General features: G+C 36.1%; 2 protein-coding genes across 4 annotated transcripts in view; both read left to right on the forward strand.

Moving 5' to 3' along the window:
- Positions 1-27,554, forward strand: part of cby1 (chibby homolog 1 (Drosophila)) — a 142,835-nt gene that overhangs the window by 9,359 nt on the left and 105,922 nt on the right. The gene's annotated exons all lie outside the window — the stretch shown is intronic.
- Positions 835-27,550, forward strand: kctd17 (potassium channel tetramerization domain containing 17). Of its 3 annotated transcripts, none has more exons than XM_056469535.1 (7): positions 835-1,303; positions 15,392-15,500; positions 17,953-18,044; positions 18,298-18,444; positions 20,382-20,507; positions 20,700-20,834; positions 23,474-27,550. In XM_056469535.1, exons 1-6 carry the CDS (start codon positions 941-943, stop codon positions 20,808-20,810), a joined length of 948 nt encoding a protein of 315 aa, XP_056325510.1. In that variant the 5' UTR covers positions 835-940; the 3' UTR covers positions 20,811-20,834; positions 23,474-27,550. The 3 variants fall into 3 exon arrangements, with proteins under 3 accessions (XP_056325510.1, XP_056325511.1, XP_056325512.1); XM_056469536.1 differs by having other exon boundaries at positions 18,298-18,396; XM_056469537.1 differs by lacking the exon at positions 20,700-20,834.

A 27,554-nucleotide genomic window follows, 5' to 3' on the forward strand; every position in this document is an offset into this window, starting at 1 on the left:
TTGTGGTTGAAAAAAATCTCTGTCATGCACAAAATACTGATTTATTAACAATGAGATAATTTAAAAACAGACATGTGGTGGTGCAGTGGGTAGCACGTTCACCTCTCAGCAAGAAGGTTGCTGGTTCGAGCCTTGGCTGGGTGAGTTGGCATTTCTGTGTTGAATTTGCATGTTCTCCCTGTGTTCATGTGGGTTTTCTCTGGGTGCTCCGGTTTCCCCCACAAGTCCAAAGATGTGGTACAGGTGAATTGGGTATATTAAAATTGACTGTAGTGTGTGTATGGATGTTTCCCAGTGATGGGTTGCAACTGGAAGGGCATCCACTGCATAAAACATAAGTTGGTGGTTCATTCCACTGTGATGACCCTAGATCAATAAAGGGCATAAGCTGAAAAGAAAATGAATGAATGATCTAAAGACATGATCTTTTTTTACTTGGATGCATAGAATGCTCCAAATGACACGATTCTTCAGATTCGTAATATCTGTAACTTAAAAAATAAAACAAAAAATTACTTGGAAATTACTTTCATCTCAACATAAAATACATTATTAACATAAAATAATTTGATTTGTGAATCTTTTGCTTTAACAAAAGCAGAACTTAAGCAACATTACTTACAGTTTGAGTGTTTGTGATAATTAAAAAAAGTTATAAAATATATTCAAATATTTACTGCCGCTAAAATAATGTTTATTGCTGCTAAACACGTTCAGCATCACAGAAGCTGCGTCAAAAGCGCATCAACGGCTAGTGGGCGGGGCGAACACGTCAGAGGATTCTAGCCAATCAGCTCCTGCGCTTATCCTACTTCTATGATACGAAAAAAATCATCCGCACGCCGTTCGCCGCGGGAGTCAGAACGGCATCCGAGCAGCATCCAAGAGTACCGACGGTCCGGGAACACACCACACGCACTGTCCTCAGTTTAGTAGCCTAATGGCAACGGAGGACAAAGGAAAAACGGCGGCGCCTCAGGGTTTACCGGAAATAGAATGCCTTTCAGGAACAATAACAACACATAGCAATCTAAACAACAATAACAACAACAATAACAACAACAAAGACAACGAGGGAAGCGAAGGAGCCACGACGGCCACCTCGACAGCTGTTGAATCCACCGGCGCTGAAAATATCATCGGGAACGGTTCAGCTGTCAACACCACCGGAGGAAATAACGGCAAATGGGTCCGTCTCAACGTCGGGGGGACGGTTTTTCTCACGACACGACAGACGCTGCTAAAGGAACAAACTTCATTTCTGTACCGACTGTGTCAACAGCAGGACTTGCATTCAGACACGGTAAGACGCCAGCGAGTGACGGAAATGTGTGTGACGGTGTGCTATAATGATGCATGCAGCGGGTCTCAGTCAGATGGATGCACACGTGCTGTGGTGGTTAATAATGCGGACCCCAAGTGTTTGATCATTACAGCAGCATCGCGGCTATTAGCGTTCTTTTATATATATTGTACTGAGTATGAAGCTGATGTTGTCCAGAGGTCTTCATCCGCACACTGCACATTCATCACGCTAAGTACACACTAAGTTTCTAGAGGTCAAACTCAGAAAAATTGCATTTGCATAACTGTTAAGAGCCACATTGTATTTAAAATAATAATGATAATTACTAGTTAAACTGGAAGAATTAGTATGCAGCATCAATCTTTTTGTAATCATATAACGTGATTTATATATGGTTAACATATTTATTTTTTGAATTCTATAATATGATTCATGTAATTAATCTGCCACATGATAAATACTAGCTTAAGAAAAAAATATAAAGGTAATTGGACCAAATTTCATCAGGATCAGTTTAGATCAGGGGTGCCCAAAGTTTTTCCTATAAAGGACAAAAAAAAAAAACTGTATTAACTGTATAAGAAAGAAGTAAAAAAAAAAAAAAAGCAACTTAATATTTCTGTTTGCTTCTTACGAATGATAAATAACAAATGCATAAAATGGTCTCCGATTAGACTTTACTCACTATCCTACCCATGATGACCCACCCAACCATAATTTTTTCCTATAAAGGGCCAAAAACCAAACTGTATTACAATACATTTGCCAATGGGAATTTCCTAAAAATGTTGCTTTAAATCATATTAACTAACGCAGTATTGTTTTGAACATTTTATACTGAACTTATTACAGTAAAAACAAACAATCCCATTTATAACACAATGGAGTTCAATGCTGAATAAACTTGTTGAGCTGCTCCTGCCTTCACCTTGATTTGCTCGCAGCTGACTTGTGCATTGTCCTCTATCTGTCAAGTGACAGTATTTACATTTTAAAAGTCTGATTCATTTAATTTTTTTAATTCAAAATCTCTGTCAAGGGCATTTGCCTCAACCACCGCCCCATCATTCTCCCTCTCGATTCAGATGGGATGACAAGCCAAATCAAAGGTTATCATGGGCCAACTTTGGCCCACAGGCCCTACTTTGGGCATCTGTGGTCTAGATGGATATAGACAGGGTTTAAAGCAATACAAAAAAGTATATTCTATCATCAGTGGTGGGGCCATGAATTGTAAAGATGAAATGAGGAGATATACTATAAAAATATGAGCCAAAATGTATGCTGAAAATGGAAATTGCAATGCTACCTGTTAAGAGTGGCAGAATAAATGTTTTAGCTCTGAAAAAAAATACCAAGTACATGCAATTAGTATATACATGCAGCGTTTTGGTAAGTAATTTCTCCAAATATTAGTAGATCACATATGTTTATTTAGAGCAGGTGTTAAGCCCAAACACAATTTAAAATGACTGCTTTGCTATAGCTATAGGACATACCCCTTGTAAAATTTATTAGGGTGCATTGTTTTACAACCTAATTTAAAATGTTTGGAAGTTCACCCAAAAGAAACCAGATCACCAGTATGAGGGGTGGAACGATGAGTGAGGACCAATAAGAGACTGTTTTACAGCAGGAGCGCACTTAAATTGGAGCAATCTCATTGATTGATCATTCAACAAAGAATAGAAGCACACAAATGTAAGATGAGCACTCATCCACCAGCATCATATTAATTTTTACTTGCTCTTAACCTGCCAACATTTGTCTACAAATTTCTGAGAAGCCAGGTAGGGTATTGGATGGGGTCATAGTAGGGGTATGGAGATGGGGGTTGCGGTGCTAGTAATTGAGACATGGTTTCAGGTGCCAAGGATTGGATACTATACCAAAGTTGTGGATCAGGGGTTGTTGGGTGTTGGAGACTGTACCAAAAAGATGATGGGGTGGTACTTATGGGAGTTTTTAGTGAGAAATAACAAAACGGAAGGGTGGCAGGAAATGGGTGTGAAATACGGGAGAGTCTGGAGTGTGGGCAGGTGTGTATTTACATGTTTGCTAGGAAGGCTACAGCGGGGAAAATAAGCATTGAATACATCACCATTTTTCTCCGAAAACATATTTCTCAAGGCCCGATGACTTGAAATTTTCCCTGGATGTTGGTTACAACCAAAAAAATCCATACATGATGCAAAGAAAACAAATTTAATCAGTTTACAAACTAAGTTATGCGTAATAAAATGAAATGACACAGGGGGGAAAATCTGGTTCAATTCAATGTCTACAGCTCCTTTAGAAATATTATTCCCAGGAAACAACATGACGTGTTCAATACTTATCTTCCCTGCTGTATTACGAGTTTACCACAAAAAAAGTTTTGTGTCTAATTTTATTGGCCATCAATGTGATTGAGCCAGTTCCACCCTGACCCGAAAGTTATATAGAAAGTAAATATCCCTCTAAGGTTAGCACACTCCTTATTAAGTGTGTGTTGAGATATGAGACATAAGGTAATCCTGATAAAGCATTCATATCTTCTAGAACTGATCAGTCAGAATAAAGAGCACATGCCGAGAGTTCCAGTGAGACCAAAGTAAATATCATCTTATGCCAATCCTTGTGTGAAGGGCATCTTATCACTGACCTATTGCAATAAAATGTTTTCCTCAGGCTGCAAGGGTTAACATTATATAATTTCCTGTTGGCAGATATCTTAATGTGTCTGCTTGGAAGGCTCAAATCTAATAAAACTGATGTAATTGTAGTTGGTTGCCAAATATGATTTTTCAGCAGCACTTTTAAGATGACCACATGCAGTATGTCTTCTATGATGAGACAAAGAACCTGCAGTATTGTACCTACTTTAGTTTTACAGTTGGTACACTGAGAATGAATGGTCATGGTCAGCAGATTGGGAATTGTGATGAGAATTGGATTCGCAAAATGTGTGTAATTATCATTAATCAAATATCTATGGCAATTTAGATGCGTGTTAAGAGGTGGTCACACCACATTGTCCATTGACTTCCATTTTTGTTCAGGCTAATGTAGGAGATTGGAAAAACAGGCTCCTGCAAAGATGTTTTGTATTTGATTGAATTCTATAGTTTAAATCTGGCAAACTCTTACCTAGAAACTCATATCACATAAAGACATTTGACCAGTTGTGTCATTAGAGTGATTGTCCACTTTTACATCAGCACTGGATCCATTAGTATTTTTCCCATAGGGACTGCTTGAAGCTAAAACCTAAATCACAGTGCATGCAGTGTGCTGACCATTCAACAGCTTTGTTCATGCACATCAGGGTAAAGAAAATTTGAAAATACTCTAATAATTAAAAATGATTCAATAAGTTATTTTCTTTTTAGGCAAGAAGCCAGATAGGCCTATTGTGCAATAAAATATAGCGTTACCGACGAGGAGTAATCATTGACTCATAACAATGTACAGTATCTAAAACTTTCAGTATGCTTGTACACTTTTTATACAGTTTCTATTCTAATTTGCAGTTAAGTGCTATAAAAGTATAAACTGAAATGCAAAGTCAAAGTATAAATCACCGAAATAAATAAATAGATTTTCCCAACCAGCAAATATGAATCTAAGCAAAATAATCAACACCAAATATAAAAGTAGGCACTTAGTTGCTATAATGCCTTCACTATTGACTAAATAGCAGATGTATATCCACATGATAGATGTAAACATTGCCTAAACTGTAGCTCTGACACGGACATGACCGCTTTAAATGACTGAAAAAAACTTCAGGTGAAGTTTATTGATCGCATGTGCACATAATTGAGTTTCTGATCATATCTCTGTGTTGGTTGTTCACGATTGGCAGTTTCCGGGTGTGACTTAGCAAAGGGTCATTTAACCATCTTATCTTGAAGGAAAATCACAACATTACAAACCTTCATTTGAGAAAAGAAAGAAATAAAGAATTAGACAAAAACGCGAAGGTACAAAATTGTGTGCTTAACAGCTTTAATAAAGGAAACAACTACAATCCCATGAAGCATTGTAAATGACAGAATCTAATTAAAAACAATGAAGCATTTCATTTTCTTATTCATTTGATGTTGGTTGCACCTACAGAAATAATAGCCTATATTTAAAGTTGATAACAAAATAGATTAATACACATCAATGTTAGTATTGTGGGAGTTCAGGAAGACCAACTCTGTCATTCGTGTTGCTTTGTGGAAGTAGGCATGTTTGTTCACTGAAACTCTGGCTGCGTCCGAAATCGCATACTTCCATACTATATAGTACACTAAAATCAGTATGCGAGCCAAATAGTATGTCTGAGTTCATAGAATTGGAAAAACAGTATGAGAGAAGTACTGGCATGACCTACTACTTTACTTCTGGCAAGATTCTGTAATTCTGGCGAAGTGCGCATCCGATGGACGCTAAGCTATCGCATGATGCACCGTGAGAGAATTCATAAATGGGAGTGAAGTGACGCAACTGACATGGGTAGGTCACTTGATCATGATAAAATGGTAGATGTAGTATGTCTGAGCTTCATTCATACTACTGACATTCATACTGTATAGAACATACTTTTCTAACGGTCGAGTAGTAAATTCAAATGCAGTACCTACTGGGTAGCAGCCCCTGTTTGGTGGAATTTTTTGTACACAGTATCATGGGAAATGTAGTCTTTCAATGGAATGAAACATGATAAATGTTAAAAATGACTTGGAAAATGCAGAAAGATTAACAAAAAAACTCAGTTCTGCTTTAGGAGGTTTATTATTTATTGTTAAAAATCAGTTTTTCCTCAAAAGGCTTTTTCTTCCTATAGAAGACTGTATTGCAAAACATGCATGATTGCAACACTGCATTATAGCAAAGACTATAAAATACACAAGACATGTCACTCATATCTTTTTGAATGGGGGATAGTGTAACGGTCAATATGGTGAATAAAGCCCCGCCTAATAGTACAGAAGGCAATCATCGAGCTATAGACTGAGGATACTCCGGGGGAGGTGCTCGGACCAGACGCGAGTTTCTGCAGATTTTGTGTCATTTTTGGATGTTTAGAAATGAAACTAAAAATACAGTTGTTGTTTAATATTATTGTTGATTTCTAATATAAAAATTCAATAGCAAGAGTGGCAAGCAATTTTGTAGAATTTGATGTTTCCCCATTCAGACAGAATACCTGAGCATACTGCCGAGTGGTGTTTTAAAGATGGCCGTCGAGTGAAATGACTTGCCTTACAGGGACTTTGATTATAGCCAATTATATTCTCATACACTATGGAAGTGTTATATGTAGATTTGTGTTTGTAAAAATAAACTCCACAGAATATGACCTTCAATTTCATCTATTGGAACTTCCATTTAAATTTCATGCACCCAAAGCAGTGTGATCATAGTGTTTATTTTTGTTAGTTTCCATAAACTGTGGCTGTTAATCTTAAGGCATAAAAAAAAGAGTTTGACCTAACAGATGGTGTTCTGCCTTCACAGCATCCACCCCCTCCCCAAGATATCCTCTTATTCCACACTCAAAGTAAGTGATGAGGCACAGATGATCAGTTATTACTGTCCGCTGTGGTGTTGTGTGCTCTCTCACTGCTCTTGTCACTCTTCTAATGAGATTAGAGTCATGGCACCTTGAAGACTCGCAGCCCTCTGCACAAAAATATCTATGGAGGCTTCTCTGTTCTATTCCTGGCCTAGTCTGTTCTACGCTGCTTGTTTACATGCCATTTTTCTTTTTAGAGAGTTATTTTAGGGTAATTGTGCTGAGCCAGAATTGGTTGTTTATAAATTGTTTATAAATTAGGGTGAAAAGACTTTTGAAAGGAAGTATTTATTTGTTCAAGGGCTTAAAGGCATAGTCCATGAAAATAAATTCAGTAACTTTTCACCATCATGTATTTTCAGACTAGAGCTGGGCAATTAAAGGCACAATATTTAAGTTTTTCATTTAAATATTTAAAAACCACTAGAACGGTGTTATTTATTTTGCTAATTTATGTACTTCTGTTATCCCAAATGTTTGAAGAATGGTCAAATAAAAAAAAAAGCCATTTTAACAAATGACACAGTCCGTGTCCAGTGTGGCCATGCTAATGACATCATACACCCTCAATTTCCATTTTAGCATGATAGAAAGCAGGGAAACACCAAAGACGATTTAAGAAGGTTGCTGGTTCGAGCCTCGGCTGGGTCAGTTGGCGTTTCTGTGTGGAGTTTGCATGTTCTTCTCGTGTTCGCGTGGGTTTCCTCCAGTTGCTCTGGTTTCCCCCACAAGTCCAAAGACATGCAGAATAGGTGAATTGGGTAGGCTAAATTGTCCGTAGTGTATGTGTGTGAATGAGAGTGTATATGAATGTTTCCTAGTGATGGGTTGCAGCTGGAAGGGCATCCACTGCGTAAAAACATATGCTGGATAAGTTGGCGGTTCATTCCGCTGTGGCAACCCCAGATTAATATATGGACTAAGCAGAAAAGAAAGTGAATGATTGAATTATAAAATGGGATCATGACTGAAAAAAATGAAAGCAGTCAACTGTGGTGTAAAAGAAGCTCCGCTGCTTTCATGATTTTTACACCTTTGTTTGTTGTGAATATGTGCCCTCTGATGCTGCGTTCACACCACACAGATGAAGCATCAATCGTGAGTGATTTACATGTTAAGTCTATGCAAAGACAAGAATAGACATCCGGCGCGAATGAAGCAGCACGAGTTGAGCGTTTTGCATGTTAGACACGCAAATAGCTCGGGTTGGAAAATCAGAACTTCAGCGGACATTTGCACCACATTAACCAATCACGAGCTTGCCCTTTTAGGGGTGTGATTATGGCGTAGTGTCTGTTGTTGGTGTCACGAGGGGAAATCCTCCTGCCGACACTGGTTAACAGCTCATCAAACTGGGCTTGGCTCATTCGGAAGCACAGCTGAAAGCAGCCATCATCCAGGTATAGTTTCTGAAGGCGTTTATGAACTTTCAGATCTAGGTGCACCTCAGAAAGCATCTAGTGGACTCAGACACGGCGCCGAATGAACCTACGCTGTTTTTCAGCATTCCCAAAGCACACGAGCCCGATGCCCTGCCCATGACCCGAATCTATGTCTTTTGTAAAGTGAACTTGACGCGCGAATGAAGCGAGTAAACTCAATGTTCACTCGTCTGTTCATGCATGAATAGAGCGATTTATTCGCGCATGCCGTGTCTGGTGTGAACACAGCACATTGGTGGACATTACATATTGTGTCATTGATCAAAATGAAATCGCAGATGCAATTAAGCAAATCTGTTGTTGTAAAGTCTAGCAGGTGCTGTCGCACAGAAACTACATACACCAACAAACAAACCCTGGAAATTACCTTAAAAACAGACAACAAAAACTTATATTGATTTGTGACTAATAATCGCACAGCTACAAAATAATCTCACGGAAGAATTTATTTCAAGCACTAGACTGAAGTTATAAAGTGAGTTTGAAATAGAAACTTTATTATATGTTGTGATTTCATGTGCAGCATTTTACTACATAGAGCTGTAATTCACCGAGAAGCTATGCAAACAGATATCATTAACACAGAACGATTTTCTTTGACATTATTGTCAGATTAAAATAATTTTGAATTTGAATGAAATGTTTTTTTTTTTTTTTTTCGTGTAGCTTGTTCTGTACAATACACATAACTTTTGTTGTAGGGATTTTTCTTGCATAACAGCATGATAAATACTACTTACAAAGAGACAAGGACATACAAAAAATATCATTTACACGAGCTTCATTCAGCTCCAAGACAGCCTGACTTTTTTTTCATTTTACTTTAATAAAACTTGGGAGGCGATGCGGTGGCGCGTGGGTTTCCTCTGGGTAATCCGGTTTCCCCCACAAGTCCAAAGACATGTGGTACAGGTAGGGTAAAATTGGGCAGGCTACAATTGACCGTAGTGTGTGTGTGTGTGTGTGTGTGTGTGTGTGTGTGTGTGTACGTGTTTTTGTGACATATCAGGACACAAATCTGTATAATAACATAGGTATGACACAGATATTCCAAAAAGGAGGTGAAATATGAGGACATTGGTGACGTCCTCATTTCTCAAAAAGCTTATACAGTAAATCACACAAGATGAGTTTAATCAGAGAGTAAAGCTGCACACAGTCTTCTGTGATGGTTGGGTTTAGGGGTAGGGTAGGGTGGGGTGAGGGCAATACAATATACGGTTTGGACCATATAAAATGAATGGAAACCTATGTAATGTACCCACTTTTCACAAAAACAAACGTTTGTGTGTGTGTGTGTGTGTGTGTGTTTGTGTGTGAGTGTGTCCTATGAGTGTGTGGCTAAGGGCATCTGCTGCATAAAACATGCTGGATATGTTGACGGTTTATTCCGCTGTGGTGACCCCAGATTAATAAAGGGACTAAGCTGATAGAAAATGAATGAATGAATAAAACTTGGGACTCTAAATTGACGGTTAGATTTAATGGTATAAAGTCATGATTCAACACATGAGTATGGTTCGAAATGATGTTCCTTGCCAGCCGTGTGAGGTTCTTGTTAGATGAACAGTCATATAATTTCTCAAGTGGCTTTCCTACTGTCTTTGAACAGATTTTAATCTGGTTCATTAACTTTGTTTTTAGACTCACAGACAGACTCGTATACCATACAGAATTACAATACTGCAGAACACTCATCAGTACAGACATTAAAAAATGTTGAAGAATCTTTTTCGATGCTACAAAATATCTAAGACGACGCAAAAAAAATTCTTTGTTTTATCTTGTTACACACACACTATCAAAATGATGAAACCTTGTTGTCTATTCTTTACACCTAAATGCTTATATTTGTCTACCTGTCTGATGTTTACATTATGTATAACTATAGGGTTTGTAGATACATTTGAACTTTTCTATTAAATGGAAGGGTAAAAAAACCAATGGAAATCAATGAAAGCTCCAAACTGTTTGATTAAAAAGCATTATTCATATTTTATGTTCTACTTAAGAAAGAAGTTTAGCTTTTAAAATGGGCCTTGTAGGCATGCTAATATGTCACGTTTCTTGAAAAAAATAAGAGACTACCAAGTTATCAGTTCTCTAGGTTGACATTAACAGATGTGTGTTATGAGTACAATGTTCATCTGCATTTCATATTATAAACCTATAAATAACTTGTTTAAAAATCAAATAAGAACATTATCCTTCATAAAAAAATGTTTTGAAAAAATAGAATTAAATAATTTTCCTCAATGCGGTAAATTCTAATATTGTTATTAGGGACCGAGCACCGAACGGTGCAAGGCCCTATTGGAATTGCTCCGTTTATTATTATTATTATTATTATTATTATTATTATTATTATTATTATTCTTATTATTCTTCTCCCGAATGAATCGCGATTTTGAGGGTCTAAACATGCCCGAAAACTCACGAAAATTTGCACACGCCCCAGAAGTGGCGAAAATTTACGTTTGTTATAGGCTTCAGAAGTGGGCGTGGCAAAATGACTCTATATCCCGATATATCCTGATATAGTTATAGCGCCACCTGCTGGCTACAGGAAATGACATGATTTACAGTGAAACAAACTCCTCCCACAAATTTTATCATATCAGCACCAAATTTGAGTGGTGTCATCTGAAAGCAGTATCGATGATATATTGTGAAGGTCTAGAGTTTTCGTCGATGGGCGTGTCCGTGGCGGACTCGCAAACTTTGATGATTCGCCACGAAACATCAAGTTCTTATAACTCAGGCATGCATGATCCGATCTGCCTCAAAACTCACACATTTGATAAGTGTCCTGACCTGAACATGTTTACATGCCAATATTCCGATACAGTTATAGCGCCACCTGCTGGCAAACTTAAAATTGCCTATAACTCAGGCATGCATGATCCGATCTGCCTCAAAGTTCACACATTTGACAAGAGTCATGACCTGAACATGTTTATGAGCCAATATCCTGATACAGTTATAGCGCCACCTGGTGGCAACAGTAAAATTGCCTGTAACTCAGCCAAACAATGTCCGATCTGCCTGAAAATTCGCATGGTTGATTAAAATCCTCTCCTGAACACATCTACATGAAAATATCGAGTCACAGTCATAGCGCCACCTGCTGACGGGAGCAAGTTTGGCATAAATCCTTGATTTTCTCAGATTTTTTATATATATTGGCATAAATTATTATTGTTCGTGGTTCTCTGTCGTCCTACGGCCACCGGGCGGCGGTGAGCCCGGGTGCGAGGTCCCTATCATCGCTGCTTGCAGCTTTAATTGAAAATTGTATTCTTAAACATTACACAAAACAAACCAATAAACTTGAAATGGTCTTTTTACGACAGAATTGTAGATTAAAATAGGCTACAACGGATTGGGAAGAGTTCAAATAGATTGTTTTCATAGTATGAATGTTCTTTTAAGGTGAGTCAGTATAATTGCTGATGTATAAATAGTTCATTTGGCTCTCTTCTAGCATGCTGTGAGGATTTAGATGGCACAGGTGATTATGCGCTTCTGTTTTGAAATTAATAAGCTCTTTGTTTGCCTACCAGCTACTCCCCATGGAATGCAGCTATAGTTCCTTGTCGGGAACTTGTTCTTATACTTCCTTGTGCAACTGCAGGGTTAAATGTTAATGCAGGAGCAGCATGCACAGATATATTGCACATGACTGCCTTTACTTCCACACGTTTAAGACACATACAGTAGTATCATGAGTGAAACCCCCAGTGCGAGCCTCGTGTTCTTGTTAAATCCCAAGCGGGGGGACAGTTTGTCTCTTCTGATTCACTACAGGAGTCATGCGCAGGTGTTGTCATGCCTGCTGTCAAGTCTAGTCTTGTCTAATATATCAGCTGCTCTTGCTATTTCGAAAATGGAATTTTTTCTGGCTGTGTGTTTTGTCGTGACGTGAAAATTAATTAATGTTGTAAGATTTTGTGCTGCTAATGAAAATGTTTGTTGGTGATTTTTTTTTTTTCAGCTCTCTATGTGTTAATTGGCTTGTTGTATTTTGTGTTCTGTTCATTCATGTACAGTACATGCCGATGAGAGTCACATTCAGAGTCCAAAATGAAGGGAAGGTGAAATTGAAAATGGTATTTGCTTTAAAAAAAAAAAAAAAAAAAAAAAATTTAAGTCTTCCAACCCTGTTCCTGGAGGCACACCAAAGGTACATGTTTTGGATGTCTCCCTTATCTGACGCATTAACTTCAGGTTTTGAAGTCTTTTCTTATGTTTTGATGAGTTGATTTCAGGGACCTGTTTCAGTAAGGAGGTTCAACCAACTCTGAGTTTAAACTTGAACTCTGAGTTGATTTACAGAGAGATTAAAAACTCAGAGTTTTCGGTTTCAGAATAGCTGATCTGAGTTAGGTCAATCAACTTTGAGTAGACCAACTCAGAATTAAGCATACACACCGCAACTATAAAAAGACATTAACAATGGAGCGCAAATATATTACGAGTGACCATGGCAACATCTGAAAAAAAGATCAGCATTTCTTTCTCCAGCTGAACTTGATGTGCTAAGTTCTAGCAAATATGAGCGTATATATTTAAAAAAGCAACAGCACTGCATCAGTGAAACAGAGACAGTTAGCGTGGGAAAACATAATGTGTAATTTTACATTTAAAGTATTTCAATATTTAAGTATAATAAAATAAGTAATGCTATGTGTGACGTTTATACATTTTTTACACACATTCCCACTTTTATACACGTTGATAAGTTTTAATAGATTTAAAAGTGCACTTGTGTGTCTGCTTTTTTTATTGGTCAAGTGGTAGATGTTGATATGACATTTAGAATGTAAGCAGAACTCAAAATAGTTTTTAGAAAGAATAATAAATCCCATAAATCTTGTTACAGTACATGTCGAAAGTCAGTGAATGTAAGCTAATTATTTTTTAAAATAAAGACAAGCCAATCTCGTATGTGACTTTGTTCTTTGTGTGACTGAAATGCTTCATCTTTAAAAAAGGGAAGGAGGCCGACAGAAACTCTGAGTTTCCTGACCAGGTTAGGTTCATGGAGTAAGTTACCACGGTTACCTCACTTTCAGAAACAGGCTTGACTTACCCTGCTTTCTCCAGTTTGACAAACCTGCCATTTTGAAACGGAAAACCCAGAGTTTCTCTCATTTCAGGGTTAAAATAGTTTTCACTTAACTTCCTTTCTGAAACGGGCCCCAGGTGTGTTTGATTAGTGAGAGGTTGAAATCGTGTACTGTTGGTGTGCCTTTAGGAAAAGGGTTGGGAAATACTGATTTAAGGTATACAAGCTGCATGACTTAAATACTTTATTATATCAACAATATTTCAAAGAAATTGTAAATAGATGTACAAAAGAAAAACCACAGCCATGGTATAACGTTTCTTAAACAATTTGAGTCCTGCAGTTGAATTGAATTATCTATTTGTTGTTGTTTGTTTTGTTCTGACCGGTTTTGAAAATGGAAAAAAATAAAATGTATATATAAAAAATCTACACTTTTATTTCAACTTTTTTAGAATCACATTTAGCATTGAATTAATACGTTTTTTTTATTGATCTAAGAATTTAAATAATAAGAGCAGCCATGTACATCAAAAAGGTGAAGTGCAATCATTTTATTTTTCAAATGTACATTTTGTAAGAATAAATATAAAAATATAAAATTGTAAAATTTTAAACTTACATGGAAGTGTATTTTTGCTATACCATTAGCTGTACCAGTTATTGCAATGGACTAAATAAAATAGTTAGGTGAGATTAAATTGTTGGCGTCATGGTGGTGCAGTGGATAGCACAATCGCCTCACAGCAAGAAGGCCGCTGGTTCAAGCCCCGGCTGGGTCAGTTGGCATTTCTGTGTGGAGTTTGCATGTTCTCCCTGTGTTGGCGTGAGTTTCCTCCGGGTGCTCAGGTTTCCCCCACAGTCCAAAGAAATGCGGTACAGGTGAACTGAATAAACTAAACTGGCCGTAGTATATGTGTGTGAGTGTGTTTGGGTTTTACCAGTGTTGGGTTGTGGCTGGAAGGGCATCCGCTGCGTAGTTGGTGGTTCATTCCGCTGTGGCGACCCCTGATTAATAAAGGGACTGAGCCAGAAAGAAAATGAATGAATGTTCTAATGTTAGATTACGATGTAATTTTCAACCCATTTTTGTACATAATGTGTAAAATATGGAGGAGAAATGAAATGAAGAATCAAATGATCAATTTATGATGTTCAGGTAAAGCGAGTTTGTCTGTAAACACAGCGCCCCCTCTGTTCAAAACTGCGATTCGTTCAATATTTCTAACGGTTTGAATCGTGACATAGTTGAAACGATTTTCAACTGGTGAATCGTTACATCCCTATGATTTGGTGTAGTTGTCAAAAATTGTGGGAGAACAGAACTGTGATGTCTATTTTATTTCAGAATATCTAAATGTAATTAGCTTCAACAGTTATTTTTAATGTTCAAAAATAATTGAGTAGTACTTCAAATTTGTTGAATGTTCATTTTCTACTCAAGCTGTGAATCTCTTTTCTATCTCTCTCTGTGTTTTGTTTTCTATTGCAGTGCTTTAGTTTAGTCTGCTGTGCTGTTCCGCCAACATTTTTCCCTTTTTTTTTACCTCTTTCACCCTAATGTACTTGTGTGCATTCTGTGACTCCTCTTGTGCTCGTGCCCTGGGCTGAGTTGTGTAATGTTTCCTATAGGGCATGTTACAGCCCACATGGAGCCCTGTCTCACTACAGCTCTTAAGGTTAATTCATTGCAGACAGGAGACCCTCAGCCATACTGGGACAAAGACTGAGGCCATGCTAATGCGACCTCCACTCACTGCCACTTTCCACATGCCCTTTCCTTTAATGCTTTTCTCTCTTGTGCCAAGTCACATTTTTAGCCCTGGGGTTATTCACTGTTTAGTGCATCATGTACATCAGTTAAACAGCTTCAGCACTGAGTCAGTGGCGCATTTACATAGGGAATTTACCTATTGTTACTGCATTATTAAGTATTAGCCATCTAATATTAGTCAAATGTTACAAGATTTAAGAATAGAATATTATACATGTATTAATATTACGTATTTGATGATCTGTTTTTGTAGGATGAAACTGGTGCTTATGTGATCGACCGAGACCCCACTTATTTTGGTCCCATACTCAACTATCTGCGACATGGAAAGCTGGTTTATAACAAGGAGCTGGCAGAAGAAGGTCTGTTTTCTTTCAGAACTGTTGTCAGTCTGCGCATTTTTAAATGGATATATTTTTATGTTGTTCTGTTTAATATATATCGTGCAGCCCTAATTTATCAGTATATTTCAAAATATTTTGTTAAGTTACATTTATTGTAATTGAGTTTTCTTTTGTCAGTTTTATTAATGCTTCTATCTAGTTTTATGAATTGTATTTGAATTCAAGTATGTATAATTAACCTAACTTGATAACCTAGTTAGACCTTTGAATTTCTCTTTACGCTAAATACTAGTATCTTACAAAATATCGTTTTTTTCATATTCATTTAATAGTTTTAGGGTCAGATTAACTGAACAGCAAATCGGCACCAGAGCACAATTTCATACAAGCACCGATGAAGGTGGAAAGTTTTGTGAGTGATTGTGCTGGCAGTGCAACACAGTAACACAGTGAATTTAATCCTTAAATATCAGGATGCTTTGTTGTTTATGAAATCAAACAAATCAAAAATTTGACATCCCGCTGCTTTGTTTACTGCGGTAATCAGGGAAACGCTGTTATTCCTGCTGTTGTAAAGGTGCATTAACACTTTTATTCAGTATATAAATATAGTTTTAGTTTAGGATTCGTTTCTTGCAATCAGTATTTAGTAAATATACTGCAAGTTAAAATGTGGGCAATGTTACTGGTTAAAACCTGAAGTGGTCAGATACTAAAGAGCAATTGATTGGTCAAGATTTGATGAGAAACTGATATATGAGATTACATGGAAAAAAACGTTGATAGATTTAAGTGAAAATGACAAACCACAAGCGTTGAACGTTTGTATCAGTTTTATATTTTCTAAATGCAAATTTTGTCAATTTAGTAGCACACTAGCTATTAGAGCCTTAAAACTAACTAAACGTCTAAAAAAAAAAAATTATTTCAATTTCGTTGGAGAGTCTCAGTGACGGTGGAAATACTCTAGCCTATATAATGTTAATAATAATGACAATTGTCTGATTTTTAACCATGAAAAACTTTATATGTAGTTAATGTCAAACTGCAAGCTTATGTGTATAACATAACAATTTAAATTCAGAATGTCATCACCGTCCCGTGCAGGCAGCAAGGGAGCTCTAGACCACAATCTCAGAAGAAGTAAGCTTTAAAATAACATTAAATAGAAACAAAGAAGAAATATTTATCCACATCTTTTTTGCCTTTTTTCTGCAAATCAACGCACAGACTGTTTGATTTGGCAAATCGTCACCTTGGATTTATAAGGTTCTATCTGCATTCTAAATGATTTTGAGCTTCAAAGTTTTTGCATTTCATATAGCAAACAATATGCATGTAACAGTTCTCTTTCATACATGAACATGTCAGAGACTCTAAATCTACTCTAAATGGAAATGATCAAAATTCTCTTAAATTTGCAAGTTGGGGTAAAACAAACAGGCAAAGGCAGATAGAGCCTTCTAATTCTAAAAAGTCATTTTCTGCTTGGACTTATAAGGTTCTATCTGATCATTAATTCAAGCATTATCTTTTAAGAAATGCAATCAGTCTGCTTATTAATTCAATAAAAAAAATTAATTGGTGTTGTAACAATATGTTGATGTTTAAGAGTAAAATTAGTTTTCTATAAAACTTATTTAATGTTTTATGATGAATATTTTTTCTTGTTCAAATTGATCATACAAGGTTGTGCTAAATATTTTGTCCAGTGCAGATGTTAATTTCATGTAATTAATATTGTAAAATTTGTTTAATTGTATGCTTTATTTGAAATATTGAATTATATTTACTGAATTATATACACCGTGAATTAAATTAAGTATTTGCCCTTCAAGGCTTAATGTCATATTTAAGAGTTTACTAAACACTGCAAAATGTTTTACAGATTAAATTTACACACAAAAAAATTCACATTTAATATTTTACATTTGTTTTATAATAATATAGAATGTTTTGCAACAATGTAAAATTGAACATTTCATCTTAATGTCAGAAATGCTTCAGGTATTTTTTTTCTTCTTAATTTCTTAATTTTGTGTGGTGCGGCATTATTCGGTGAACTCTGATTTTGTGTTTCATTCTGGTCTTTCCTGCTGTCAATGGAGCAATCCCATGGAATGACACAGAAAGCTAATCCTTATTTGGTCCTCATGCGTGCATTTGAAATGCTGATTGGCTCACAGAAAGAACCTTATAGAGCCAAGCTCAAGTTTGATTTTGTAGATCAAACCTTTTTTTTTATTTTTATAAAAAGCCTTAAAATGTAAACGGCTTATAAAAAACACCACATAATGTAAATAAGTTGTCATTTAAGAAGAATATGAATGTGAATAAGAAAATTTAATGTGAATAACTCATGTAGTTTTAGTGTCTTGCATTGACTTCAGTTTGCAGCATTATTTAGTTGAAACGACACATAACTGTAATAAAATCTACATTTTATTTAAGAGTGTGCCTGTGACTTTAGGTGTGCTGGAGGAGGCAGAATTCTACAACATCACACCGCTGATTAAATTGATCAAAGAGAAGATTCTTGAACGCGACTCAAAGGCCACGCAGGTATGGGCAAACGTTTATCGTGCATTTGCTTCCTTCTATCTGTTACTTATTTCCAGTTCTATATTTCAGTTCATCTCTTATTCTACTGTACATTTGTGACTATATTTGTGTGCTTATGCAACAGCCACCAGTCCTCCACCCACTCCCGCTCTTTTATTTTTTTATTTTTCCATACTCTCCTATTGGCATCATCCTTTACTTCCCACTGCATTTCTTTCTCACACTCCGTTTTCACCCTGTGTTTCTCATACAGCAGGTACCGCCGAAACATGTGTATCGGGTGTTGCAGTGTCAGGAAGAGGAACTGACCCAGATGGTGTCCACCATGTCGGACGGCTGGAAGTTTGAGCAGGTCAGCGTGCGAGCCTGCCGAAAACCCCGCCCCGGACTGCTCTGGACTGTGGGTTGGACTGACACGGAGTTGATTTCCCTTCCCCTGATCCTAATGCTCCCAGTGTCCAATTCTCCCCTCAGATTCAGAGTCCAGTAATGTAGCTTAAGTGTCAAATTAAACATTTGGATTTTGTATTCAAAGGGATTTTAAAAGGTCAGTTGCACCAATTTTTCCTAATAATATTATGCATTTTTTTATGGCAGACTATGGCTAGACGACTACTCAGGAGGTACTGGATTTAAATTTGAATTTACTACTCGACCGTTAGATAAGTACGTTCTATACAGTATGAATGTGAGCAATAAGAATGGAACTCGGACATGCGACATCTGCCATTTTATCATGATCAAGTGACCTACCTGCATCAGTTGCGTCGATTCACTCCCATTTATGAATTCTCTTGCGGTGCATCATGGATGCACGTAGCATGCATCAGATGCACACTTCAGAACCTCGCCAGAAGTAGTAGATCATCAGAGTACTTCTCGCATACAGTTTTTTTTTATTTTATAAATTCAGACGTACTACTCAGCTCACATACTGTTTTTAGCGTACTATATAGTTTGGAAGTATGCGATTTAGGTCACAGCTTATGAATTTGAACATACTACTCGACTCGCATGCATGTTTTTAGATTACTATATAGTATTCGATTTAGGACACCGCTTATGAATTTGAAAATACTACTCTGCTCGCATACATGTTTTTAGTGTACTATATAGTGTGGACGTATTTGATTTAGGACACAGCTTATGAATTTGACTCGGCTTGCATACATGTATTTTGCGCACTATAGTATGGAAGTATGCGATTTGAGCTTTATATGATAGCAGTTTTGTAAATACATAAAAATACTGTACACATTAGAAATGTTAGAAAGTACATATTAAACTTTCTGGGGTTTTTTGCCATAAAAGAGGTCATGGAACTGTAAAAATGTAGGTTTGAATTTGAATTTTCAGGTTTTCTCAAAGCAAAAATAGAATATGTTAAAACCAAACTGCAAAAACAGTGTGTGTGTATATATATATATATATATATATATATATATATATATATATATATATATATATATATATATATATATATATATATATATATATATATATATATATATATATATATATATATATATATATATATATATATAAATATAAATATTGCATATCTGCAGATCTGACTTTTATTATCAGTTTATTTCTCGCAAGTTTTATTCTTCCTAATTCCCCGCAGCATGGTCCCCCCCTCACAATTCTGAGTTATACTGTATCTCTCAATTTGAAGTTTAATGATTGTAACAAAAAGTTCCAATTCTGAGAAAGTCTTGCAAATATTTGTATTGCTTTTATTGGCTTTCTCAATCTGACTTGGTATCTTCTAGTTATGAGTTTCTAGCGTGAGAAAAACTTTGAAGTTTGAAAGCACTAAAGGTATTTTAAAGGACCTAAACAACATTGGTGCAAAAAAGTTAATGTCATATGAAATTATTTATAATGTCATATGGAATAACTGTCCATAAGACTGAAAAACAGAAGACAGTAAATAACAAAAAAAAATTACGCAACTGGAATAGCTACAACAGTTGCGATTGTCGATCTCATATGAAGTTAGAGTTCACGACAAATTTTGTCACTGTTTTAGAGCACACTAGCTTATAGAAACACACAACACTCTTACTAACATCTAACTTTTTCAATATCATGGGACCTTTAAAAACACTGTTGGTTGATGAGTTTAGTTTGTCAAATCTACTTTGATTAGGCCAATTTGGCGTATCTCTAAACAGCACAATGAAGAATGTTTTTGGTGCAACTGATTAGGCATTTGATCCACGTTAATGTTTTCCTTCATGGTCCTCACCCCTATCCTCAGATCTCAATTACCTATCATGATGAAAGGCCTTCTCTTTCTTTTTCTTTTTCTTTGGTTTCTTGCATTTCAAGATGGTGAACATAGGCTCATCTTACAGCTACGGAACCGAGGACCAGGCTGAATTTCTCTGTGTGGTGTCAAAAGAGCTGCACACCTCGGCTGGAGGTTTGGGGACCGAGCAGAGCCACAAAACTAAGGTTGGAGCACATTCACTGTAACCACAGCTGCCAGTGCCACAAAAACATGCACACTTCTCATCTCATTCCACATCAGCAGCTTTAAGATCATTTCTACTACACAAATTCATGATTTGTTCAATTTTTTTTGCTATGCCATCATCTGTCGTGCTGGTTTCTGTTCATCCTGTTGTCCATTCATAAAACGACAAGACGTCGGACACACAGGAGGAGGATGGAGCGAGGGAGGAAGAGGAGGTGGAGGAGGAGGAGCGGGAAGAGGGAGAGAGAAATTCAACCCCCAATGAGTGGATTAGAGATTAGCAGAAACTTGAGTCAAAGGAATTGGTGAGGATATGCTGTTGTGTTGGTTGTGTTAGAGGTTTAGATCCACAAAACTCTACTAAGCAGAGAGTGTTGGTAAATTGCATCTCAGTGCACTACATTAGAGATAAACAAAGAAATGATACTACATGCATATTCCATTGTTTGGCTAATAAAATGCTCTTCAGATTTACATTTTTTCAAGAAGGACTTGTCTGGATAGTTTTACTCTTCTTTTATGAGGACAATTTGCAATGAAATGCAATAACCTTCATCTCCTGGCAATTTTCCTTTTTAAAGGGATATTTCACTTGTTCCAAACCTTTATGAGTTTCTTTCTTTTCTTGAACACTAAAGAAAATATCTTAAAGAAAGCTGGACACCCATAACCATTGACTTCCATGGTATTTGTTTTTTCTACTATGGAAGTCAGTGATTACTGGTTTTTAGCTTTCTTTAATATAACTTCTTTTGTGTTCAACAGCAGAAAGAGTTCATAAAGGATTATAACCCCTTGAGCATGAGTAAATAGGGATTAAATATTCATTTTTAGGTGAACTATCCCTTTATGTAGTTATTTTATATGTAAACAATGATCAAGTAAGTATACAAACGGTTTCTTGGTACTGAGCTTTGAATATCAATTTGAATAGATGTCATTTTAAAATGGGGTTTTTAGCAAAGGTCACAAGACCAGAAATGGTGACCGAATGACTCAACCGAATGACTGTTCAATATTTAGCACAGCGTCTGTTCCATAAATTGCCCATGAGTCACTGCCATTCCCGCTCATATCCACATCTTCAGCAAAAACGATCTGTCATAATTACATGGAGCACACCAGGAGGCTTATTTCACACGCGGTCATTATCTGAAATCATTAGTGGTTTTGTGTTAATACTACCGTTCAAAAGTTTGGGGTCATGAGCTTTTTTAAAAATGTTTTTATTTTTATTTTGTATGTGTCACTCATCAGGTTTGCATTTGGTCCAATCCCAATTCTACCCCACTAGCCCTTCCCCTTACCCCTCGTTTTGCGCATTCACGTGAAGGGGTAGGAGTGTCCCAGTTCTATTTAGCTTGAAAGCGTAGGGCTAAGGGAGGGTCTAGATAGCTCTTGAAACTGACATTTTTCAGGACTACACTCAAAACCAAGGGGTACGAAAATTTCCCAGAATACACCATCTACAACAACAGGAAGTCAGGAGATGCACAAATGAATTTTTTTTGGCATTATTAAGAGTTTTAAAAACAAACAAGCATATGTTTTAATATATTCATAATGGTGTTCGTGTTAAAAAAACAGCTAAATTTCGCTACTTATAATCTATAATAATAACTCCTGTATAGTAGTCCCACAACATACTTTCACATCTGACACTTGATGACACTCGAATACCCTGTGAGAAAACTCTAGTGGCTGGGAATGAGCTTTTTACAGTGTCTGGCATAACATTAAGTTTGTTTTCGTGTGTTTAGATGGCCATGGTGTAAATGCACAGTACAGCTACGGTCTTATTTCTGCATTATATCGTTATGATAACAGAATATTGTTGCCTTCAGTGATTTCCTGAAGATAAATACCAAAAAGTAATGCATCTGGAAAAACTACAGCAGTTGCCATCATCAATCTCATATGAAGTAAGGGATCGCGATGACATATGATGATGTGTGCAGGTGTTGTAGTGGTGTCTCATTTCTTAGGGGTAAAATTGGAAGCCCTTCCCCTTCACTCTCTGTTTCAAGGGCCAAGGGGAAGAGATACAACATTAGAATTGGAATTGGGCCTTAATCATAGCGGTAATTTTTAATTCATTTAAAATAACAGTATATATTTTAATGTAATTAATTCTTGTCATGAATTGTTTTCATTGTATTCATCATTATTCTGTTTATCAGTATCACACGAAAAGTAAAGTAAAAAAAGTCAAATAACAGATGGCTAAATGTGGGTGAAATAATGCTTCATGTGCACCATTATCATTGTAAGTTTACAATCTTTATTTTGCTAGCGCACATTGCTATTTTTTAGGCAAACAGTTAATTTGTTCAGGTTAATTAACAGAAATTTTGTTTTGGTAATCTTTAAAGTCCGACAATTTACTGACACGTTTGTAGTAGTGGTCCTTCTTTGCTGACGTCAATTTGTCAGCTTCAGTCACAATATTCTTAACCACATTCTTAAGCCTCTCGAACCGTTAGTTTGCTATGAGCAAATGATTAGCAAAAGAAAGCTCTTCCCCTTACTCTATATTCCATTTTCAGGTTTATGCACACTGACTTTTAATTTTCAGTCAGCCAGCCCAGTGATCTTCACTGCCTGTTAGATACACAATATAAAGTGAGTCTCAGACCGGACAAGAAGTACTGGATTAAATTCCATTTTCTTCTGCCATGTCTTTTAATATGGAAATTTATTTTACCCCAGTATTTTCAATGGAGTTTCCGCGCTAGCCTGCTGATCCTGACGACACTAGCGTAAATCAAAATAAAAATTGATGGGATTTATTATTTTTGCTATGAAAAAAAAAGTAATGAATATAAAAATGGTTACATTTAGAAGTGTCTCATGTTAAAAAAACAAAAAACTACTGACCTCAACCTTTTGAACAGAACTGCATTTCTGTGACACTAATATCTTTTTCAACTCTTTTTTTTTTCAGCTGTTCCAGATCCATGGGTCCCGGATGTAGAATACAAAGAACTTTATTTTTCTAGATAACCATTTTCACATGTGCTCATGATGCTGTTTTTATAGCCATACCTTTTTTAGATCTGGTGACTTTAACGGGTAAAACAAGACCTTCACAACCAGCAGCAAAAAAATTCAATTAAAAAATTCAATAAAAGGCACCTAAGATATTAGGAAAAGACACAGTTATGTAGAAAGTTAGCAACTTAGTACATGACCTGTTACCAAAGAGTGCAACCTAGTTATTTATGGGAGATTCAAGTTAAAATCATGCATATAAACAACTTGGGATTGGTCAGAAATAGAATTTGTAATTAATAATATAAAGACTGTGGATATGAGACTGCATTTACTGTTTAAGTTTTACACATTTACTGTGGTAGATGCGCAGACCATGTCCTGTTCATCTAGCATCAGCTCTGGGTAAAGTGCCAGCAGCTCCAGGCTGGCAGACCACCAGCGGTCCACTTTACCCCATTTACAATCTGTGGCAGTTCATTTCGATAGTGCTTGGCGCCGGCTAGAAGGTCATGATTTCATTGGAGGTCGCTGGGATATAATAGGGCTCCTGAACGTTTTGGTTATGTTTGTATGCTATTTGTGGATTTTGAATAGGTCCAGTTTACTTATAATGAAGTTATTTTATTTTCAGCTAACATGCTTATACTGTCACTTCTGTGGAAGAGATAGTTCATCCAAAAATGAAGATTTAATCACCATTTGCTCTCACTCTAGTTGTTACAAATCTTTGATTTTTATTTTTTTTTTTTGCTGTTGAACACAAAAAAAGATGTTTAGAAAAATGTTGGAAACTGGATTCCATCCAAAGATACGATGAGATTTATGTGCAAACCTGGAAAATCACATAAAACATTTGCGAATAAAGTCAAAGAGAAAAAAATCATCACTTCCTGATAAACTGATAAAGAGACAAAGGGAATTTTCTTGGTTGGGAAAAGCCACCGTGAGCATTTTTTCTTATACAGTTAAAGTCAGAATTATCAGCCCCCTGTTTTTTTTTCTCCAATTTCTGATTAACGGAGAGACTATTTTTTTAAGCACATTTTTTTTGTGCAAATTCTTTATCTTTGCCATGATGGCAGTATATATATATATATATATATGTATATGTGTGTATATATATATATTATATTATATTTTACTATTTATTTTTCAAGACACTAGTATTCAGCTTAAAGTGACATTTAAAGGCTTAACTAGGTAAATTAGGTTAACTAGGCAGGTTAGGGTAAATTAGGCAATTAAACTATCATTGTATAATGATTGTTTGTTCTGTGGACAATTGAAAAAAAAATTAGCTTAAAGGGGGTAATAATATTGACCTTAAAATGGTTTTTAAAGAATTAAAAAGCCATTAACTTTCTCCAGAAGAAACACTATTTTCAGGCATACTGTGAAAATTGAAAATTTCCTTGTTCTCTTACACGTCATTTGGGAAATAATTAAAATAGAAAACATTTTTTTAAATTAATTAATAATTCTGACTTCAACTGTTTATCAAATTACTCGAGGCTCAGAAGATGAAGACAAAACACAATGAATGTGCAAAGGCTTTTAGAGCTGCAATACCACTCTGTAGGAGTGCAGATTCTCAAGACGCTTCTGGTAGGTAATAATAACAAACCACTTTGATGGGTCTTTGGGTAAGGCACTTTAGAATGACCAAAACAACGTTTCTGATGTTTTACAGCGATCAGTCTGCTAGTTTGTCCAATAATGACACCCTTAATTTTTATCACGATTTCTTAAAAAAAACAAAATGTTTTTAAATGCCATGACTTTTTGCATACTGGAATTTATCCGCAAATGTGTTTCTATTGTAGTTTATGCATATTTTTTCTTATCAGATAAAATGTATCCTACTCCGTTGTGCGCATATGTTGTTTTAATGCTCATTCTCAGAATTTTTGCTCATCTTGCTGTTTCCATTAGGCATTTGCGATATTCCTAAATGCGCATAACAATATGTGGATAGAAACATAGCTAGTGGCATCCAGTATATGAAAAAATACAATCAGACGTCAGTGGCTACTGGTTTCCAACATTCTTCAAAATATCTTCTTTTGTGTTCACCATAAAGAAACTCAAACAGATTTGAAAAGTAAGGGGTGAATTGTTTATTTTTGCGTGTACTATCCTGTGAAGGTTGCATTTCTTTTGAAGGAAGCTCCATTCACACTACCAGTGACTTTGTAGCTGCTTTTCTCCCTGGGTGGCGATTGAAGTCTCTAATGGGCATTCCCACCTTGAGGTTACTTTAGGTAATGTTTATGAATGATATTTACAGACCGCTAATGAGTTTTCTTGCAGCTGAAAATAAACACTGGTTGGAAAACAGTAAATATAAACGGAATCAGTACATAAAATGCTTAATTGCAAAGATGTAGGTCTACAGGATGGAGAATACTAAGAATATATCTAAGAGAGGATCACGTGAGCTCTACTGATGCTCCCACTGGCTGTTTAAAGGCACTCTTTATTTGCACCAATAATCGCTTGTGTTCGCGTAACCTGTGATTGACCAAAGTCACAATCTCGCCATTGAAATGAATGGTTTCTTGTTGCTGGTAGTGTGAATGGAGTTTAAGGCAATCGGAATTGTTCAAATCAACATGCCTCAATTCTTCAACTCAATCAAGCACCTTTAGCTCAATTTAGCCTAGAGCTGTGTAAAATTGTGATTTGTATGTGCTGTGGGCTGATTTACATGCCTAAGCTTATTTCTTAAATATGTTGTAGTTTTGCACAAATTTGCATCAATACTGTGCCCCTAAAAACACATTTATGTTCACTTCTGCCACAGTTAGCATGACTGTCATTGGATTTAATCACAAAAAGCAAACCAAGTAGAGTTTGTCAATTAAATGTAATAATGAGAACTGATTAACGAGGGAATTTCTATTCACTGCAATGATAAGTTTGTTTTTAAATGTGACTCAGGTGTTCATGGTGACTTTTTGGGGCCACTGTATATTTTGGATAGGCAAAATGTTTCAGTCTTAATTCAATAACCGAATTATTAGTCAAATTTGAGTTGAAATGATCTTTTTGTACACAGTATCACGTTTAATCTGATTCTAATGCATTTATACTGAGGAAAGAGGCATTTGCAGCACAATTTTGTTGTTCAGTAAGTTACTGGGTTGATCGACTCTGCTACTGTCTTTAAGAACTGTAGGCATAAAAACTAGACTGAGAATAGTCAAATGCATGAAACGAATATCATTTTCTCCATTAACAAATGTGTGTGTGTGTGTGTGTGTGTGTGTGTGTACATGATAGTAGAAGCAGCAGAAGTTTTTTGATACATATCTTATTGGTGTCAGTGCAGTACAGTAGTCTCTTTAAGCTTTGTACTGGGTGTGTTGAACAAATTTTACTATTGCTTTAGATTTCAGAAATGTGTTTTGCTTCTCAAGTTGTATATTTTATGTGTTCATTCTTAAGGCCTTGGATTTTTTTGATCATACTGTGCCATATATGTGTGTTTTTATTTACTAAATGTCAGATTACCTTGTCAGGGCACAGGTCATCTTTAGGTTTTTTATACTGTATAAAGTATTTTCTTCTTTCTTTCTTTGTTTTTGGTTTGTGTGACAATTTTCTTCATTATTTCTAAGCGGCTTGTATGCCATGTTTCCACTTTGAGCTTTTACATATTTATTAACTGAAAAGGAATATGTTGTTTCGTTTTTTCATGGTGTCGAATTTTGTTATTTATTCAGTTTTTTCTTTATATATGTACTTATTTGTAAACTATAATTACATCGTTTTTTTTAGATTTGCATTGAACGCACAGTAAGCCTGTTGAAACACTCCTCAAGTTCAGTAATTGTCCTTTTAACTAAAGGGGATTTGTTTTAATCTGGCACAGACCCTTAGTAGTTTATGTACACCAAAGAAAACTGGATTAATGTTTGATTATTTAGTCAGGAAAATATATTTAGCAACGAAAACAATCATGAAGTCGATGTTCAAGCAAGCATTATTGTGTAAATAGTAACCAAAATAATTGAAATAAAGTTGTTTCT

This window comes from Danio aesculapii, chromosome 12, assembly GCF_903798145.1.
Source record: "Danio aesculapii chromosome 12, fDanAes4.1, whole genome shotgun sequence".
Classification (NCBI taxonomy): Eukaryota; Metazoa; Chordata; class Actinopteri; order Cypriniformes; family Danionidae; genus Danio; species Danio aesculapii.

What these genes read in the sequence shown, in the direction of transcription:
- kctd17 (XM_056469535.1), top strand. Translation starts at nt 941, where the DNA reads ATGGCAACGGAGGACAAAGGAAAAACGGCGGCGCCTCAGGGTTTACCG. An exon ending in GCGACTCAAAGGCCACGCAG is followed by an intron (nt 18,045 to 18,297) that starts GTATGGGCAAAC and finishes TTTCTCATACAG; the next exon opens with CAGGTACCGCCGAAACATGT. An exon ending in AGCAGAGCCACAAAACTAAG is followed by an intron (nt 20,508 to 20,699) that starts GTTGGAGCACAT and finishes TAAAACGACAAG; the next exon opens with ACGTCGGACACACAGGAGGA.